This window comes from Podarcis tiliguerta, assembly GCF_965153285.1.
Source record: "Podarcis tiliguerta genome assembly, chromosome: 1".
NCBI classification, from domain to species: Eukaryota; Metazoa; Chordata; class Lepidosauria; order Squamata; family Lacertidae; genus Podarcis; species Podarcis tiliguerta.
The window spans coordinates 54,531,498-54,551,237 of NC_139534.1; the positions used below are offsets into that span (position 1 = coordinate 54,531,498).

At 40.4% G+C, this 19,740-nt stretch overlaps 2 protein-coding genes across 2 annotated transcripts; both read right to left on the reverse strand.

Annotated features, from left to right (window-relative positions):
* Positions 1–4,236: 4,236 nt before the first annotated feature.
* On the reverse strand, positions 4,237–15,877 carry LOC310684038 (uncharacterized protein; the record flags this gene model as incomplete). Its single annotated transcript, XM_083454444.1, has 2 exons — positions 4,237–5,604; positions 14,925–15,877. The coding sequence occupies 2 exons, from the start codon at positions 15,875–15,877 to the stop codon at positions 4,638–4,640; spliced, it is 1,920 nt and encodes a 639-aa protein (XP_083310570.1). The 3' UTR covers positions 4,237–4,637.
* LOC310678986 (olfactory receptor 5T17-like) lies at positions 9,782–10,741 on the reverse strand (the record flags this gene model as incomplete). Its single annotated transcript, XM_083443649.1, has 1 exon — positions 9,782–10,741. The coding sequence occupies one exon, from the start codon at positions 10,739–10,741 to the stop codon at positions 9,782–9,784; it is 960 nt and encodes a 319-aa protein (XP_083299775.1).
* Positions 15,878–19,740: the final 3,863 nt, after the last annotated feature.

A 19,740-nucleotide genomic window follows, 5' to 3' on the forward strand; every position in this document is an offset into this window, starting at 1 on the left:
TAGTTGCAAGCACTTGAAATTTCTGTCTGTCTATATGTATATCTATGTGTACATATTCTGTTATTTGAGAGGGTGGAAATAATATTTCAGTGCCCGGTGCACATCATTCACAATGTTTTTTAAAAAATAATGTTATTATTTATACCCTGTCCACCTGGCTGGGTTTCCCCAGGGATTTGAATTTTAAAAGGTATGTGGTTATTGTTCATGAAAAAAATATGATTATTGTAGTTCAAATGAGAGCATGAAGGTCATGTTACGGTTGACTCATGCAATGCTTCTCCTTTTCCTTCTTCCTCCTCCTCTCCTCTTCTCTTTCAGGATTTCTCTCCCAAGAATCTTAACTATTGTAAGAAAATGAAAAATACTGGGCAGTGAAGGCACTAGAGAGAGAAATTTCCAGATAATTTCTCAAAGTTTGGTGCCAGTAACCAACAAAATCTGGGTTAATAAATGCATTTTCATGAGGCACCAAAAACTCAACGGAGCTGCTACCATGGGGCATGGGGTGAGATCCCAGAGACTAGATTCTGCAACTGAAAAAGGCCTGGCTTAGCCTAGGTTACCACTAGATGTAATTTGGCAGGCCACAGCACAACCAGAAGCTTTCCAATTATTACAGCTGTCAACTGATTAAACAATTTGCATTATCAGCATTCTGAATTTAAAGTATTTGACTGACTTTTTAAAATAAAAATAATAATAATAACCATCTTGAGATCATGTTTTTTTTAATTATATTGAAACAAATGTAACCTAACTGGGTTTTTTCTTCTTCAAATGAAATCTGTGGCCAATTCTTAGGAGAAGTCATTATTCATACTGATTTTTTCACAGTAATGCACCACAAACAGGTTAAAACAAACAGGTTAAAGCAAATTAATTGAGTGAGCTCTTTAGCTCCGTGCCTCACTGAGAAAGCAATCTTGTACATGTATACTCAAAAGTAAATCTCACTGAATTTAATGGGGTCAGTGGGCACCAGATTACGGCTGAAAGCTTTAGGTGACAGCTAGACCAATTAAAGTTTGATTATTGGAACTGCAACTTTAGCAAATATTGTAATGGCATTGGGAAACATCTTTGTTTCCTAGTCTTCTACTCAGTCACAAGCCTTTTGTCAACCTTTCCAACAGAGCGAAATTCAACTTTCTCATCCTGCTAGTTAATACTTACCCTAAATTTATTTCTCTAAATAATGCCCTTTTCTCATTTCAGAAAAATACAAGGGTCTGAAAGTCTTGGTACATTTATACTATGTTGCCTGATGTCAAGAGCTTTAGTTCCCTGAGCACAAAATCGGTTATTGGCTTGAGTTGTTTTCCCTTGATGGTAGGGAAAACAATATTGGAGCTAGGGAATCATTTTCTGTTCAAAACAATTCCCTACTCCCAAAAGAAGAAAGTGTGTTTTTATGTTAGGAAACCAGAAATAATGAGGCAAAACACCAAGTATGGCGTAGAATGAGGACCACTTTATTAAATATAGAAGAACATAAATAACAATATGTACAGAAGCATCTTCAGACTCTATCAGGCTCTTGTCTGTTAACTGGGTAAGCCTACACTGAAGGGAGTCAAGCTGGCCTTAATTTCCAACACCCCTTGCCACACTAGGGCATGCCATTATAGGGGTGAAACTTAATTTTTGCAAATTTCAATAAAAGGTGGACACCACAGAAAATGGTCAATTTCATTTCACCCACAGGTGGAGAGCTGTATAGTGAGGAGAGTCTGTCCCATTGAATGCGAACTGAACTCAGCCATAATACCCTCATCATCCAGCTGCATACACTTCTGCTCATGATAGCTGTGTAATGGGTTGGCAGATGGACATGTACCACACCTGATTCATGGCCCATTAAGTCTGCATAACGCAAAATGGGTGACACAGGTTAAGCTCAACAGTGAGCCATACCCTTCACCATGACGTCACAAAGCGTGAAATACTCTGGCGTCACAGTTTACCTCAAACATGCCTCAAGGAACTCATCATCCATTTCAATCTATTCCTTTCCCATTCACACCTGCAACAGGAAAAGGATAGCTTAGTGCTTCTTCTCCCACTGCTCAACTATTACTGCTCTTAACCCCGTATGAAGGTCAGAAGGAATGTCTCCACCCCCATTGTTCAGCCCGGACACTGAGGTCCAGCTCCAAGGGCATTCTGGTGGTTCCTTCACTGCAAGAAATGAGGTTACAGAGAACCAGGCAGAGCGCCTTCTCAGTAGTGATGCCCGCCCTGTGGAACACCCTCCCATCAGATGTCAAGGAAATAAACAACTATCTGACTTTTAGATGACATCTGAAGGCAACCCTGTTTACGGAAGTTTTTAATGTTTGATGTTTTATTGTGTGTATTCTGTTGGGAGCTACCCAGAGTGGCTGGGGAAACCCAGCCAGATGGGCGGGGTATAAATAAGAAATTATTATCAGAGAGCATAATGTCATTCCATAAGTCTGACTCCATGTGGACTCCATCAGCTCTGTAAAGTTCCCGTCTCATGTGTGTAATCCCATATAGTTTCACTCTCTGCACCTTCTAGGGAAATATGGATATCTTGATCTTAGATTGGGTATTATTATTTAATTTGTTTAGTTTTTGTTTGTTATTGTTTATCTGTTCTTATGGTTCTATAGCAATTTGAAAACTAATAAAAATAAACTTAAAACCCCTTTAACAAGTAGCCCCTTCAAAAAAGAAAAAGAAAAAAAAGGAACCACTTAAAAACAGCATTTTTATACCATATATGATATAATTAAATTCCACCTTAACAATGAAAAGGCTATTGCAGCCTTCCTAAAAATACATATAAATAAACAGAGTAATACCAGAAAGGCTTATTCCCCTTTAGGAGAAAATGGAAGTGTATTTTTGTAGCACATGTCACAGCTTTTAGTACTGACCATAGATATTACTCCTTCATGGATCACTGCCTTGTCGTGGCAAAGGGGCCTGAACAACTCAGAGAAGCTGTGAACTATGCCGTGCAGGGCCAGCCAAGATGGACAGGTCATAGTGGAGAGTTTTGACCAAATGTGATCCACCTGGAACAGGAACTGGCAAGCCACTCCAGTATCCCTGCCAAGAAAACTCCATGGAGAAAGATAACAGGCATATAAAAGTTATGAAGACAGGAGTGCCTGGCCTGCTCTGTTCCATGGGGTCACAAACAGTTGGAAATGACTAAACGACTAAACAACAACAACAACAACAACAACGATATTAGAGGTGTGTACTGAACACAAGATTTGGTTTGGACCTCGACCAGATGATTCAGAAAGTGGTGTGTTTTGGCCTGGACCACTTCGGAGGCTACTTGCTTTGCTCAGACCCAAATCAGAATCTTGTTTTGGAACAACGAAGCTTCAAGTTTCCCCATTCACTATAATGGGAATATTTGAAATGCTTGTAATGCCTTAACTTTTTGAAAGAACTGCTTGAGAGTATAGGATTGTGCCTATAGAAACCACTCTCTCACTTAAACAATTTTTTCTTCACTCTAAGTAACAGACTAATATATGCAAAAATATAGATATTTAACAGTCTTCCTGATCAAACCACCAGTTGAGTCCCTGTTAGCATATATACGAAATTATATGAATCTCTTACATTGAATTACACTTGCCAGTTATATATCTTTGAAGACCTTTGCTATCCTTTTTTTGTTTTCGTCATCCCAAATAATCTGGTTTGTTTAGCAAACTTGGCCACCTCACAGTTCACCACAACGCCAAATCATCTCTGAACCACCGAAGCACCAGCACCAAGTTGGATTGCGGGGGGGGGGGGGGGAGGCAGATTGTAAAGTTGCGGAATAATTTTGGGATAATAACAAGCAGAATTTGTATTTTTATTTATTCATAAATAATTAATATGCAAACCATGAATCACCTTTCTCATTTTCAAGAAACCTTTTTTTATATTGACAAAGCTACTTTTGAAACGGTAGTTGCATATGTTAATAAACTTTACATACTTCTAAGCCAAGCAAAACATAGGGCTAAGCAAAAAACAGAAGACAAGCTCACTGAGAGATGGTCCATATCGATAAATCACTGGAACAATCAATTTCAAGCCAATGTGCAACCAATGTGATTTGAAAATCTAAATTCCAACACGTCTATATTTGTGCCTTCTACTTGTTTATTTTTCTGGTTTTGCACAATAATAGCAATCAATACAATCTCTATATCTATCCCTGCCAAGCATTAAGAACCTTCTAAAAATCTACAGCTAAGACTATCACTATGTTCTCATTTTTATTTATTCTAGATAATGTACGTACAAATATATATATATATTTCCTTTTGGTTACTTTATGAAGGCTTGTGAAAATCTCTATTTGAAATAATAAGGTATGGATGATATCCAACTGTCATATTCAGAGCTCAGACCTATTAAAATCAATGAATGTACATTACTAAAGTTCAGCGCTCTCATTGTACCAGCCTGGCACAATGGGTATAACTAACATTGAATATAATCCTGTATAACTCTGGATATATATAGATAATGAGCATTAGTTTTTATTCCTATTTTTTCTTTTGTTTTACAATTCTCTCCACTCCCCAACTTTCAGGTAAATCAAAGAGCTAACCCTTTGCTATATTCTTTCCAGTATGCGACTGCTACATTTATCTTGAAATCCCAAGTCTCTCCATTCCTTTAATCAAGGCATCCTTCACATCTTTGTTCCTGAGGCTATAGATCAGGGGATTCACGAACGGGATCAACACTGTGTAGACCACTGCAATTATTTTATCCTGCTCCAAAGAGTAGCTAGAACTGGGTCTCAAGTACATAAAGAGGAGGGTCCCATAGAACAAACTGACGGCGGTTAGATGAGAAGTACAGGTGGAGAAAGCTTTGTGCTTGCTGTCATTGGAGCGTATTCTGAGGATGGTAGAGAAGATGCAGGTATAAGAAATGAGAACTATGGACGTGGTGGTAACTTCATTGAATCCAACAATGGTAAAAACAAGGATTTGGTTGAGAGTGGTATCAGAGCAGGCCAACTTCATCAATGGTGGCCCATCACAAAAGAAATGGTTAATGACCTTAGAATCACCAAAGGACACCGTTAAGGAAAAACCTATCTGTACTGTTCCGTTTAGGAAGCCCACCACAAAAGAAGCAAACACCAACAAAACACATAGTCTTTCAGACATGATGACTGTGTACATCAGTGGGTTACAGACGGCCACATAGCGATCATATGCCATGGCTGCCAAGAGGTAACATTCTGCTGTTGCCAAAGCAATATAAAAATACAATTGAGTGAAACAGCTAGAGTAGGAGATGGTTTTTCTATGTGATATGAAGCTCACTAGCATCTTGGGTGTTACGACAGAGGAATAGCACAGGTCCAGGAAGGATAAGTTGCTAAGGAAGAAATACATTGGCGTGTGAAGCTGAGAGCAAGTCCTCACGATTACAATGATCCCAGCATTCCCCAATACTGTGATAATGTAGATCAGCAAGAAGACTGTGAAGAGGATGATTTGCAGTTCAGATCGATCTGTGAGTCCCACAAGAATGAACTCGTTCACTATAGTGCAGTTGTCCCCATCCATGTGCACTTGCAAACATACTGTTATTGGAAAGGAGGAAAATAATAAATTTCAATGTTATAGGTAGCAAATCAGATTTTGAAAAGCTGCTATGAAAAATACAAGATTATTTAACATTCAAAATCTCTTAGGAAATATCATCATTTTTTTTTAAAAAAGGAGAAACTTGTCTGAGCAATCTCCAGTTCAATCCTTTAACTGAAAATAACAGGTGTTGTTTCAGTTATTGTTCTTTCTCCTTTTTAAAAAAAGCCCCCCTCTAAATATATTTTTATATTGTGAGAAAATTAAGAATACTGAGCAGTGCAGATGCACTAGAACAGCAGGATAGAATTTCCTATAAACAATATATAAAAACAAGAAGAAGAATAAAATGGGAGAAAGGGGGAAAGTAAATTGTAGGCCACTTTTCCCAATAAGAGTTTCAGGAGGATTTACCTATGGGGTCCTAAGAGTTCACATACTAATCAGATAACCATTAATAAGTCTAATATTCTGATGTATTTATGACCCTAGTTGAGAACTCCAGCAATGATGAGTTATTTGGACTTAAGCTACACCCAGTTGACTTCATTTAAACTCAATATCATTTCCTCAAGTGCTGGGAATAACAATTGATGGTAGCACTGTTTTGTTCATATCCTGTTTATGAGCTTCCCATAAGGATCTGGTTGCTTAGGTCAGGATGCTGAATAAGACAGGTCTTTGGTCAGAGCTCTTCTTATGTTTTCATTAATGTAACATACTGATGTTACACGCCAAGCCAATAAAGGAGTTCCACATATGGAAGCAAAATTCCACAGATGGAATGTTCTCTATATATGGACGTGGGCACCAGGTTAAGAAATATAAGCTGACAAATCACCTGGGAAAGAAGCAAATCATTTTCTTTATGTCAGCATGGATGTCTCTCACTGATAAATTTAGGTAGAATAGTTATCTCATTTTTAGCCATAAATTCTTTAAATTCATTATGAATTCTCTGAGAATCTGAGGACAACATCAGTTTGTATACCACATTGGAGAAAAGGAGAGATCTGTACTCACCACAGTTTCAGGCAACAATTATAGCAGCAAGAGAAGGGGGCATATTGAAGTTGGTTTCTTAATTATTATTCTAGGTTATTATTCTAGGTCTGAGGTGCATGCCTTCTTTTAGTCATCAGATTCCCAAATGAAGATGTAGTTATTTTATCTTGAAGATCTGGGTTTGGGTAAACCCATTGGGAGCCTTCCACCTGATGGACCTCTGCAGTAATAAGTCAAGCTGCTCTGTTAATAATTCTTTGTTTACCTTGTGACTTTGCCAAGATGTTTTTGGTTTGATATGGAGGAATCTCTAAATAATACACAGTGGAAAGATATTATGGATGATACGATTTTGGGTGCTTCACACTGACAGACCTCATTGGAAGGGAATATAAACTTCCACAAACTGTTACAAAAAGTAGCTTTATTATACTGGCCTTTCTTTGTTGGTGAAGTGCCAGGATTTTATAAGACAAAAAAGTAATTTTCTCCATACTGTACTTTAACAACAAAACTCCTGTGGCGGTTCTAGCATACAGAGATTTGTTAGTACAATCTCCCATGGGGCACTGGCTAATGAAACAGTTGCTGGATTCTCTGTTAGTGCCATCTGTAACCATAAAGGAAACAGATTTTTGTGAATTCTAATATTTACTTATTTATTACATAGACCCTCTTCTTCACCCAATTGTCCCAGGATAAGTTACAAGAATACCAAAAATAAAACAGGTGCAAGTTATCTTGAATATATTAAAATAAATATGCAAAATATGATCGGATCCTAAAGGACTACAGTTGGTGGGAAGCAATCTGCCCCATGGGATATGGCTTGGCAGCAGCTGAAATCATCTAAGATGCTGCTTGAAAAACTGGCAAGGCATTTTTTAATATTAAAAAAGAACTAGAGAAAAGAAATGAACATAAGAGCCCTACTGCATAAGACCAAAGGCCCATCTAGTCCAGCTTCCTGTTCTCAGTCTCTCCACTTTGCTTCCTGGCAGCTGTCCAGTATGAGAAGATCAACTGCCAGTTCCCCATGATTTGGAGAATGATTTTGGACCTGCACCTTAGAGAGGTTTACCTATAACAACAATGAGACCTCACATAACTTAAACAGTCTGGTGTTGGGGTCTATGGTGATGCCAAAATTCATTTTGAAAGTGTCTTAATTGTATATTGCCCTATTTGTATTGAAAATAAAACTCACAAGGAAATCAACAAGCAGTACTTCTAGTACTAACAGTATTCATGGTCTCGAAAAACTCATTTTGCCAGCTACATTCCAAAGAGGACTCTCTTTTCTTCAAGTTCTTCCTCAGGATCAAAACGTAAATTGAAAATATGTTGAGATTTTTAGGCTAGCATTGTTTGCATTAACCAAACTGTCTTCTTGCTCAAAGTCACCTTCCAGGGTAGGTATTTGACACATATCCAGAAGCTGATTAGTTTAACTCAGGAATGGCTAACCTACAGCCCTCCAGATGCTCCTGGATTAACATCATCCCTGATCATTAGTCATATTGGCTGGAACCGATGGGAGTTGGGAGCCCAGCAGCATCTGAAGGGACACAGGTTCTCCACTTCTAGTTTAACCCTTTATTCATGATGAAACTATGAATTATTGCTGAGATGGACCTGAACCTTTTATGAAATAGTATTACAGAGCAACACATTTCCTCCGAGCAATCAGCTTTATGGGAATATTCACATTTGACAAAGTCAAGTGTACCCCAAGGGCATGTAGTTTGGTTTGTGTATGAAGGACTCATTGTCAAGTGCAGACTGGGATGGCAGACTCTAGACTCTAGAGCAGCGGTTCTCAACCTGTGGGTCCCCAGATGTTGTTGGACTACAACTCCCATCATCCCTGAGCTCTGGCCTTGCTAGCTAGGGGTGATGGGAGTTGTAGGCTTCCCTTAGGGCAGCCTTTCTCAACCTGTGGGTCCCCAGATGTTGTTGGACTACAACTTCCATCATCCCTGAGCTCTGGCTTTGCTAGCTAGGGGTGATGGGAGTTGTAGTTCAAAAACATCTGGGGACCCACAGGTTGAGAAAGGATGCTCTAGAGGGAAATAAGGCAGGTGAAGAGAAATGAAGAAGCTGAGAGAGCAGAGTGCATACTGGACCAGAAGTCCAAGTAGATTCTTCCCTTCATGTGGGTGCGCTGTTGGCGGCTGTGGAGAGCTCATAGGGCCTTCTTAGTAGTCACGTCTACCCTGTGGAATGCCCTCCCATTAGATGTCAAGGAAATAAAGTATATTTCCTATTTTTCCCACCTTGCGCTTATTATGAGGAATCTATCATGGAACTTTTGCACACTGCTTTATTATATGTTTAGCTGTTGTTGCTTTTAAAAAAACCCTGACCCTTTCTCCAAAGCAGAAGGTAACTAATTAATTTATTTGCAGTGTTTATGTATTGCCCAATAATTAAGGTTCTCTGGGTGTGTAGAGTAAACATGGTCTCCTTATTACCCTTTTATCCTCACAGCGATTCTATGAGGTATATAGTAGTATATATTCTATATTCTAAGTAGTAGAATATTCTATATTCTACTATAGAATATTCTATATTCGACTTTAGAATATTCTATATTCGACTATAGAATATTCTATATTCGACTATAGAATATTCTATATTCTACTATATTCTATATTCTAAGTAGAATATTCTATATACTAAGTCGTAGTGATCGGCCCAAGACCTCCGCATGAGACCACTCTGGCTTTTGTGTTTCCTCACAATCTTAAGATCTCATGTTCATCTCCACAGCCCTCTCTCATTGCAACCACACATGATTTGTGGTATCTTCTACATAATTATTGTATGAGGTAATCATAGATAAGCAATTTAAGAATAGGGCATTACTTTCCTAGAGTTGACTTACTCTCTTGTATTTTTTAAAATCAACAATTTTGGGGGTTTCCTAAAAAAAAAATCTCAACAACTTTTGGGATGTCCTGGTTTTTGCTTTTTTGAAATATGGCAACCCTAAGCTACAATGAGCACTTCCAGCTTATATTATTTGCTGAACTTAAATTGATCCTTAAGATCATATAGGTAAATGACAAGAGAGGCTACATTTTTGTAATTTTAATATTGGACATGCAACACCATACATAGATGCTGATAATGGACTAGCAATATATAGCTCTTGTGGAAATGTTTAGAAATTGTTGCTAGCTACTCATTTTGTTACATACCTTCCTCTGAATACCTCCTAAGGCATCCTTAACCTCCTTGTTTCTCAGGCTGTATATCAAGGGATTCAGTAAGGGGATGACAATTGTGTAGAACACAGCAAGGGTTTTGTCCGTGACATCTTGAAGAAACGATCCACTCCCAGAGTTTGGTCGGAAATGCAAGATAAGAATTGCCCCATGGAAGATGGTAACTGCAGTGAGGTGTGAGGTGCAAGTGGAGAATGCCTTGAGTCTACCTGCCCTTGAGCTGATCCTCACAATGTTGATGAGAATGTACATATAAGAGACGATGACACTCAGGATGGTGGTTCCTTCTACAAGCCCAGCCTCAAAAAAAATCAGGCGTTCATTGATGTAAGTATCCGAACAGGAAAGTGATAAAAGTGCAGTGATGTCACAATATACATGATTGATTTCATTAGATTGACAGAATGACAGCCTGAAGGTGAAGACTGTATGGAGAAGAGAGTGCAGAAGCCCAAGAGCATAGGACCCCACCACCAGAAGTGTACAGATTTTAGGAGACATGAGGACTGGATACAGCAGTGGTTTACAGATAGCTACATAGCGATCATATGCCATTGCAGCCAGGAGAAAGCACTCTGTGCTCCCCAGACCTATCACAAAGTACATTTGCAATGCACATCCAGTGAGGGAAATGGTCTTTTTATCTGCTAAGAGATTCACAAAAGTCTTAGGGGCAACCACAGAGGAGAAGCATGCATCGAGGAGAGAGAGGTTGCTGAGAAAGAAGTACATTGGAGTGTGGAGCTTGGGACAGGCTCTTATTAACACAAACAGTCCTAGATTTCCCACCAAAGTAGCAATATAAATAGCAAGGAAGACTAGAAAGAGGACAATCTGTAGTATGAGATTGTTTGTTAACCCTACAAATACAAACTCATTGATTATTACGGTGAAGTTTTTCTCTTTCATTGCATTCAGATTGTTTTATTCCAGAGCTGTAAAATAAAGAAACACGACAACTGAGAAGAAACGACCATTTATTCATCATGCACATGAGAAATCTATGCAATTCATTTGCCACCAGTGACTCCCTTGTTTTATTTAGACAAATATAGGAAGGATTTCTATCAAAGGTACCAGGCGCTTGGGGATAAAGGGAGTGTCTTACCTTCTTCTTCAGCTCTACAAAGGTATCTGCTTATACAACATGGGGGCCTAGTTATAGGTGGGAAAGGATGTGATGAAGACACCCACACAAACTAAGAATGTACCCCACACAGCTAGCACATCCTTTGTTAATGTAGGAAACTGGCTATACCAGGAAGCAATGTAGAAACTCTTTCAAAAATTACTTTTGGCATTGAAAGTGAATACCCTCCAGCCCAGCCCAGAGGAACATGCATCTTTCGGGGCTGCAATCTCAAAGGAGCCAGGGGACTTGTGCATGAACACAGCACCCAAAAATGGGATGTCCCACTTAAATTGGAAGAGTTGAGGGGTATGAAAGTGTGCCTTTGGTTCTGCTGCTACAAGAATGCCTCTGTTAAGAGTCTCTATTACTGGGGATGTTGAGAAAGAATATGTAGTCAAAGTTATGCAAGTAAATTCAAGAGTTAGACTGAAAACTTTCTCTCACTTCTGTTTTAAGTGTATAATCAAGACACTCAGAGTACATTTACGATAATCATTACGCATACTTGCAATTTTTCCAGAAGCTATTTTGACTGTTAAGAGGGTGCCTTAGAAAAAATTCTGCACATTTTCCTTCCCCTTCTAAACTAAAATGACACTGCAGGATCTGCTATCTGTTGCAGCTAAGTAACAACTCTGACTCTTGGATTGCTGAGCATAATCTTCTCTTGAGAACAATGCTTGGCAGGTACTTGCACTACAATATTGAAGAAAAATAATCAGCGCAGAATACTGATTAGCTGGCTTGCAGTGGAATCATGAAGCACTCTCTCCTTTCTCTGGAGAGCATAAAAAAACCATAATTCTTTAAATGTATATAAGCCTGCATAACAGAGCTCATATAAATAATGCAAACAGCAAACAAAATAACAAACAAATAGGCAAAAAGCCTGCCACAAGGTTCAATCAAACATGCTTCAAAATCATCATTAGCAGAGGAAGTGCATATATGTGCCAAATTAAGAGCAAAGTTTGGGGAAAGTTATGCAGAAAAACAAGGTGTGTGGTTGCGGGAAAACAACACACTGATTCCTGCTTTCTTATATGTCTCTACTTACTCTTAAAGAAAACTGGGGTGGTAGAAGATCTGAAGAAATGAATGGAGAATGAAATTGCATCAATGGAACTTAATTCCAGAGAGATAACTATGTGGGTTGCTTGCAGTAAAACGCAAATAGAGAAATGTGATAATGAGCACAGTTATTGTACCCAGAAGCATTCTTAGACAGAGTCCACTTTGTCAGCTGCATGGAATGGCATGTGTATATATAATTGGAGAGCTTTTATTTTATCCCTACCACCCTCAGTGCTCCATGTCCTTGGAGAACTGCACAGAATTCATCGTTTTAGGAATTCATCTATTGGGAAAATGTGCTATACTCTCCCCAAGACTCAACCGCATTGTTTGTTTCTGATAAAAAATAATAATAATTCCATATGAAGAGGCAGGGCCGACCCAATACATTTTGGCACCTCACGTGAACCACAAAAAGTGCCCCCTCCCTGCTAGGGAAGAAGGAGTGAATAAAGATTAACAAAGGGGAAATAAAGATCTACACTGGGATCTGCTACCCCTGTGGATCTTGCCACCTGAGGCGGTTGCTTCACCTTGCTTCATAGGTGGGCCGCCCTTGTGAAGAGGCAAAGAGAAGGGGAGGAGTATTGTTAGCCCTGAAAAACAAACTTATATGAAGCTACAACCATACCTGTCAACTTTTCCCTTTTCTTGTGTGGAATCCTAATCAGAATAAGGGAATTTCCCTTAAAAAAAGTGAAACGTTGACAGCTATGGCTACAACTGGAAGAATGTTGGGGGCATCATAGACTGGAAATGGATAATATTGTTTCATGAAGGAATCCCAATAACATAGGAAGCCAAAGCCAGATCACTGGTTTATCTGAATGAATATTGGCATTGGAGGGCAGCAGCCATGTGCAGGACTATGCACTGACTGGCAGTGGCTCTCCAGGGTTTCAGGGAAAGATCCTTCCCAGCACTACCCAGAGATCCTGCACATTGAACCTAGGATATTTTGCAGGGAAAGCATGTGATCTTCCATCAAATTCGCATTGACACTTTGTCACAATTTGTTTTTCTGGGAAAGGGTTGTAACTCCGTGGTAGTGCATCTGCCTGCAGAAGGTCCCAGGTTTCACACACACACACACAACCAGACAACAATACAAAACAGTGAGATGGCAGGAATCAGGGTTGCCATTTGTCCAGAATTTACCGGACATATCCAGAATACTGCAGTCGGAATCAATGTCTGGGCAGAAATCAGCTAAATGTCTGGGGAAATCTGGATGTATGGCAACCGTGTCAGCAGTGTTTTTGCCGATTTCCTTCAAAAATAGTGCATTTTAAAAAAGCATTTTTGCCGAAAAATAGCTCAAAAGCTTTTTAGTCCGGATTGTCACTTCTTGAAATAGGGCAACCGTAGCAGAAATACAAAGTACTGGTAGGTACCAGTGCCGAAGCATGGGGAAACACGTGGGACTGAATTTTCTAATAATAAATATTGATATCCATTTTGAATTTTCTCTCTTTTGTTCAAGGAAGGACCTGGGGGAGGAGGAGGAGGTTTAAGCAGCTGTGGGAAAGTGAGGACTTGCAGTCTCCACAACTGCCTCAAAGGAGCTAGGCCTCTGAAAAGTGTTGCTATGCTGACACCCCTGAGCAGACCTTGTTTCTTCTAATAAAGTTAATGTCACTTACTCTGTGTGATTTATTGCTGGCTAGCTTCTGACCTAATGTCAAGCCAAACACTTGAAGAGGGCCTAATTGAGTCTCACAGTAGAGGAGATAGGTTGACTGTAGAGGAGATAGAGGAGGAGATAGGTTGACTGTCCTTTTTTTAATTTTTCAGTTCTAAAAAACACTTCATAGCCTAAAGTCATGCAAGCATTGTACAGTAAGAGAAAATAGGATAAAATATAAAAGAAACAAACTCAATGAACTAAAAGCAATAAAATCATATCTACAGTTATAGACACTGTAGAGAATGACTGAGGCACACATCAGGGAAAGCCTTCTTAAACTTTCTGCAGGCAGTGGAATGGCATCTCAGATACTTTTTGAGGTGGCTGGCAGACAGCAGCTCCCTCTCCCTCTGCTTCTCTCTCTGTGAGAGTTCTTTGTCACATCCACAGCCCTGCTGTACATCACAGGTAGGACAGGAGTTGGGAGCAAGAAGACTGTTGCACCCGCTTGGAACTGAACCAGGCGCAATGTTTTCATATGATGGTAGTAGCACTGGGAAGGGATCCCTTTCAAGACTTTCCACTGGCCACCACTCGCAGCAATCCCATTGGTGATACTTCTATCTGGCCATACATCTGGTGGATAGAAAAGGGTGCTCTGTGCCAATGGAATGATGTTGGCAGACAGCAGGTGGGCAAGATGGATGGACGGATAACTCTGTCAAATGCAAGCCTTCCTGTTCCAAGGAGGTTCCTGTTCCAAGTTGACTGAACAGGAGCACTTCTCATACTCCCTACGGCTTAAGGCAGGAGTGATGAACCTGTGATTCTTCAGACATTGCAGGACTATAACTCCCATCTTGCCTGATCATGAGTCTGATGGGAATTGGAACCCAACAACACCAAGAGGGCTACAGCAACTCCCCATCTCTGACTTAAGGAGGTGGGGATACAATGCACTATTAAGCACTATGTTAATCATACAAAAGAGAATAGTTAAAACAGTGGTCAAACTCCATGTTAGGGGATACACCATATATCATTCATAGCATAGAATGTTCCCTTCATTCAGCTTGGATTAATTTGGACATAGTTTAAGGGAAGCATTACATTCCTCACCAAATCAGCACATAGGGGCCAGAGGGAATTTGGTGCATCCTCCTTTCTATCCAGACTTTAAGATCTGGAAAGAACTGTAATACATTACATACATTAATAATGCCATGCCCATTTGATTTTATAAGGTTCATGAACAAAACATTTTGTCACACACCTTTCGCTGAAAGCCTCCCAAAGCATCCTTTACCTCCTTGTTTCTGAGGCTATAAATCAAAGGGTTGAGCAAAGGGATGACAACTGTATAGAACACAGTCAGTGTTTTGTCAAAGACGCCTTGAACCAAAGATTCACTGCTAGAGGGTGGTCGGAAATGCAGAATGAGAATTGCCCCATGGAAAATGGTAACCACGATGAGGTGCGAGGTGCAGGTGGAGAAGGCTTTCAGCCTGCCTGCGACCGAACTGATCCTCACCACAATGTTGCTGAGAATATATGTATAAGAAACTACAACACTCAGGATGGTGGTTATTTCTACAAGACCAGCTTCATAGAAAATCAGGAGTTCATTGAGGTGGATATCTGAACAGGAAATGGCCAAAAGTGCTGTGATGTCACAGAAAAAGTTATTGATCACGTTAGACCTGCAAAATGACAGCCTGAAGGTGAAGACTGTATGAAGGAGAGAGTGCAAAAAGCCAAGAGCATAAGACCCCAACACCAGAAGAATGCAGACTCTAGGAGACATGAGGACTGGGTACAGCAAGGGTTTGCAGATAGCCACATAGCGATCATATGCCATTGCAGCCAAGAGAAAGCACTCTGTACTCCCCAGACCTATAAAAAAGTACATTTGCATTGCACACCCAATAAAGGAAATGGACCTTTTCTCTGCTAGGAAGTTCACTAATGCCTCTGGAGCAAACACAGAAGAGAAGCATACATCCAGGAAAGACAGGCTGCTGAGAAAGAAGTACATTGGAGTGTGGAGCCGGGGACTGGCCCTTATTAAGGCAATCATTCCTAGATTTTCAACCAAGGTGATCATATAAATAACCAGGAACACCAAAAAGAGACTACTTCGTAGTGTAGGGTTGTTTGTTAATCCTACAAAGACAAACTCACTGACCACTGTTGTGGAGTTTTCTTCAGACATTGCACCCAGGTGAAATGTCCCGATCTGAAAAAAACACCAAAGCATAGCACAGGTAAAACAATATTTTACAACCAATGTATGGAATTCTTTGCCAGCAGTGGCAGGGATGACTATGAGCTTGCATTACTTTAACAGAAATTGGATTATCACTGCATCTACTCAAGAGATATTTACTCTTGTGCTATGAATGGTCAAAGAATTCATGCAAATCATTTCCTTCATTTCACATACTTCTATCTACACCAACACAAGAAAGCATAGCATAAAGTGAACTTTTGCATACTTTTACATACCTTGGGAAATAAGCTCTGCGCAACTTCTGCATAAACAGCTGTGGTACTCTGTTGCAGTCAGAGAGAGAGAGAGAGAGAGAGAGAGAGAGAGAGAGAGCTTGAGGCAGATAGATCAGCAAGTTCATGTAAAATATAAAATAATATTAAAGTGAACTAGATATGTTGAATCACAGCAATCTGATAATTTGCAATAACGTTTTCTCTCCTCAGCTCTAAAATAAGCTACAAATGTTCCCTTAATCTGATTGCCAACCCCCTGATTGTTGGTACTATATGGGCACCATAAGAAGCTCTGTTCCATTTTCTTTCTTCACCAATCTTTCCAGTGACACTTGGTTCCTAACATTACTTTTCCTCCAGATGTTATTCTCTCAGCAGTCCCGTTCTTTCAGAATTCTTAGCATAAATAGAATGTCTATTCTGATCTGAATTTGCAAGAGACTACCTTGCAATTTATTATGGAGCACTTTTGTTTGGCTGCTGCAAGATAAACAGCTGACAGGATATTGAGCTTCCTCACACATGACGTTTTCAGACTTTAATCCCTCCTGAAGTCTCATAGAAACTAAAATGACCAACAGGGAGCTAATTATTATTTTTTACCTCTTAATGGAAAATGAGGTGAAATGGTGCTGTCGAGCAGAATTCCAGAGAGAGAAAGAGTGAAATATCACCATCATCACCACCACCACCATAATCTCAGGGCAGTTCACAGCATAACAACCACAGAATAAAACAACAAAGTATATAATAAAAACAATAACAATAACAAAACAATAACCACCAACACCCACCCTACCACAAGACACGCTTAAAGGTCCATAGAAATTAATCAGCCAAAAGTCTGGCTGAAGAGGAACGTTTTTGCCTGGCACTTAAAGATGTATAATGAAGGAGCTAGCTGAATCTCCCTGGGGAGAGCATTTCACAAACAGGGAGCCACCACAGAGAAGGCCTCTTCTCGTGTTACCACCCTCCAGACCTCTGGTGGAGGAGGCACATTTAGGAGGGCCTCAGAAAGTGATCTCAGGGGCTGGGTAGGTTGTTCCCCCACCCTCCAGCTTAGATTTTCAAGGGACATTTGGGGCAGCAGTGGGTGGGAGAATTGTCAAAATGGCCCCCTTCTCCTCCATTAGCAGATACCTCCCACTGGGGCAAAGCACTAGGAGGTTGTTCTGGTGGGGCAGAGGTTTGTATAGATTCAGACAAAGCAAGGAGCTTTGAAATTGAGGTGTCAATATAACAAGTATTATGGCTAATGCAGTTTCAGGATGTTTTTACTAAAATCTTTACAATTTAAAGAAATGTGTTTTTAGTAAGATTCCAGTTAATTTTGTCAGAAGCCATGGGATGATGCATGGAGTAGAGAAAGTGGATAAAGAAAAGTTTTTCTCCTACTCGAATAACATTAGAGTAGGTGGCCAATAAGTAGTGATGGCTACTAACCTGGATGGCTTTAAAAGGCAAAATTAATGCAAGGCAGGTCTATCAATGACTGCAGCTCATTTTGTCTGTAAATACAAAATACAAAGCATGGAAGAGTGAATGGAATGCTGCTCTTCTGCCCTTGTTTCAGGTGAAGGGTGATTCCCTCACCCAACTCCGTTTTGATGACCCATAGCTGGTGGGACGCATCTGCCAGTCAAAGGAGGAATGTGGACAGGCTTAAAAGCCTAACCCTCCTCAGTGCATTTCCAGAGTGGCAGCACTCCTAATGCGTGTTGGGTTGAATAAACGACAGACGACGTGGTGGGATATCATCCGGGAGGCATCTCGTAGCAGGAGGCTAGGAGTCTCCCTTTTATTGTATTATTGGGCTCAATTGCCCCATCTATGGTGGCTGCTGATTGGATGCAGCCAACAGCGTGAACAACGTGGGTACAACGTTCATGCATTGAACATATTACATACATAGAACATACGCATCAGAGAGAGAGAGCACAGAACATAACAACCAGAGATAACTACCTAAGATAGATAGGGGTGTCTTACGCAGGGATTATACAGAGTGCACTTAACATTCTTCTAGTCTGTGGTAATAAACATGGGAAGTTTATAGTTAGATTAGGGGGTCATGACATCAGCTAAGCTTAGGGATCTTTCCGTGCCAGGGACGGGCACAGAAGGCACAAAGTAAGGCACTTTCCACTTACGCAGTGTCTCTGAGATATACCAGGGAACAGGCAGACACAGACCATCTAAAGGGGGGGGGAAAGCATCCCGTTTCAGGCATACACAGGGATCCAGGAAACGCACTCTACATCTCCCCCTTTCTTTTATTATATAGAAGGTATTTGTTTCACTAGTGGAGGTAGGATAGAAAGAACAAAAGTATTTCGGGATACGTGGTTTGCCGACGCCTGCCCAAAATAAGTTTGCTTCTATTTACCTCCAAGAGCTACGGTTGTTGTTGCCACTTAGTAAAGTGGGCGGCAATGAGTTTTTGCGGAGGTAGAGGGGGGGAGAAGAGTTGAGTGCAGAGACGTATGAGACTAGGAATGCATTGAATGAAGCAGCATAACAAAATTAAAATGCATATAATAACAATAGTGTATTGAAAGAGTTTGCGAAGCCAGTCTAAGTTCGGCAGCCAGTTGGTGAGCCACTGGGTGAGTGAATCCCAGAGGCTGGAGAATCCAACGTCCTGTTTAATGTGGTGGGTGAGGTTTTGCAGGTGAGAGATTTGATTTCTGACGGCCTTAGAGTTGTCAGAAATATTGAAACAGCACATCGCATCCACTTGTTCACAGCCATAATGATGAAGCATAAGGAGGTAGTCGATAGCTGCGCGATTTTGCAGCAGTCCGTGTTGTATCTCGCTCTGTTCTGTATTTAGCAGGTGGAGAGCGTTTGAGGTGAAATTAATAATTTTCGCTGCAGAACAGGCCAGTGCATTAATGTTCTGGCTGTTCCGTACCGCCAAGCCTGGAACACCTAGAAGGGATACGGCTAGAGAAATATATTCAGATCTGCTGGGAAGAGAAACAGAATCATCACAATCATTAGTCAATTCAACAGAGCGGCGATGTCTAGGGCGGGATAGATGTTGTTTCTTTGGTAAAATGATGGACAACCGACTCAAGCAGCAGGGAGTTCCATGGGTAATGTTTGCTGGAATGTAATTGAATGTGTAACCTGGGCAGGACCAGAACCATCCTGCAGGCAACTCAGTGTATTTATATACATAGGAAATATTTACATAAGAAGAGCAGTTAAAGTTATCCTTGCTCATTCTCACACAGTTATTCTTAGTGCAGTTCACCATACGTGCGCATGTCATGTTATATGTCGCAACGTACGGGGTTAATAGGTCCACGGCCATGGTGGGGCGCTTGCGCACCTGAGTACCCCAAGTGGAGTAAGCGGAGTAGCCAAGAGTGCGAAGGGAATCATTTTTTGGTAGGGAAGAGTAAAACCAAGTGTCATTTTGTATATCAGATGGGTCATGGCACACAGGGATTAGGCAAGAGCCAAGAATTTCACCCACAGATACCTGCTGTGATAAACAAAAGGAAGAAACATTGAGGGTTCTTGCAAAGGATTCCCATACATTTGATGTTGTTGTTGTTG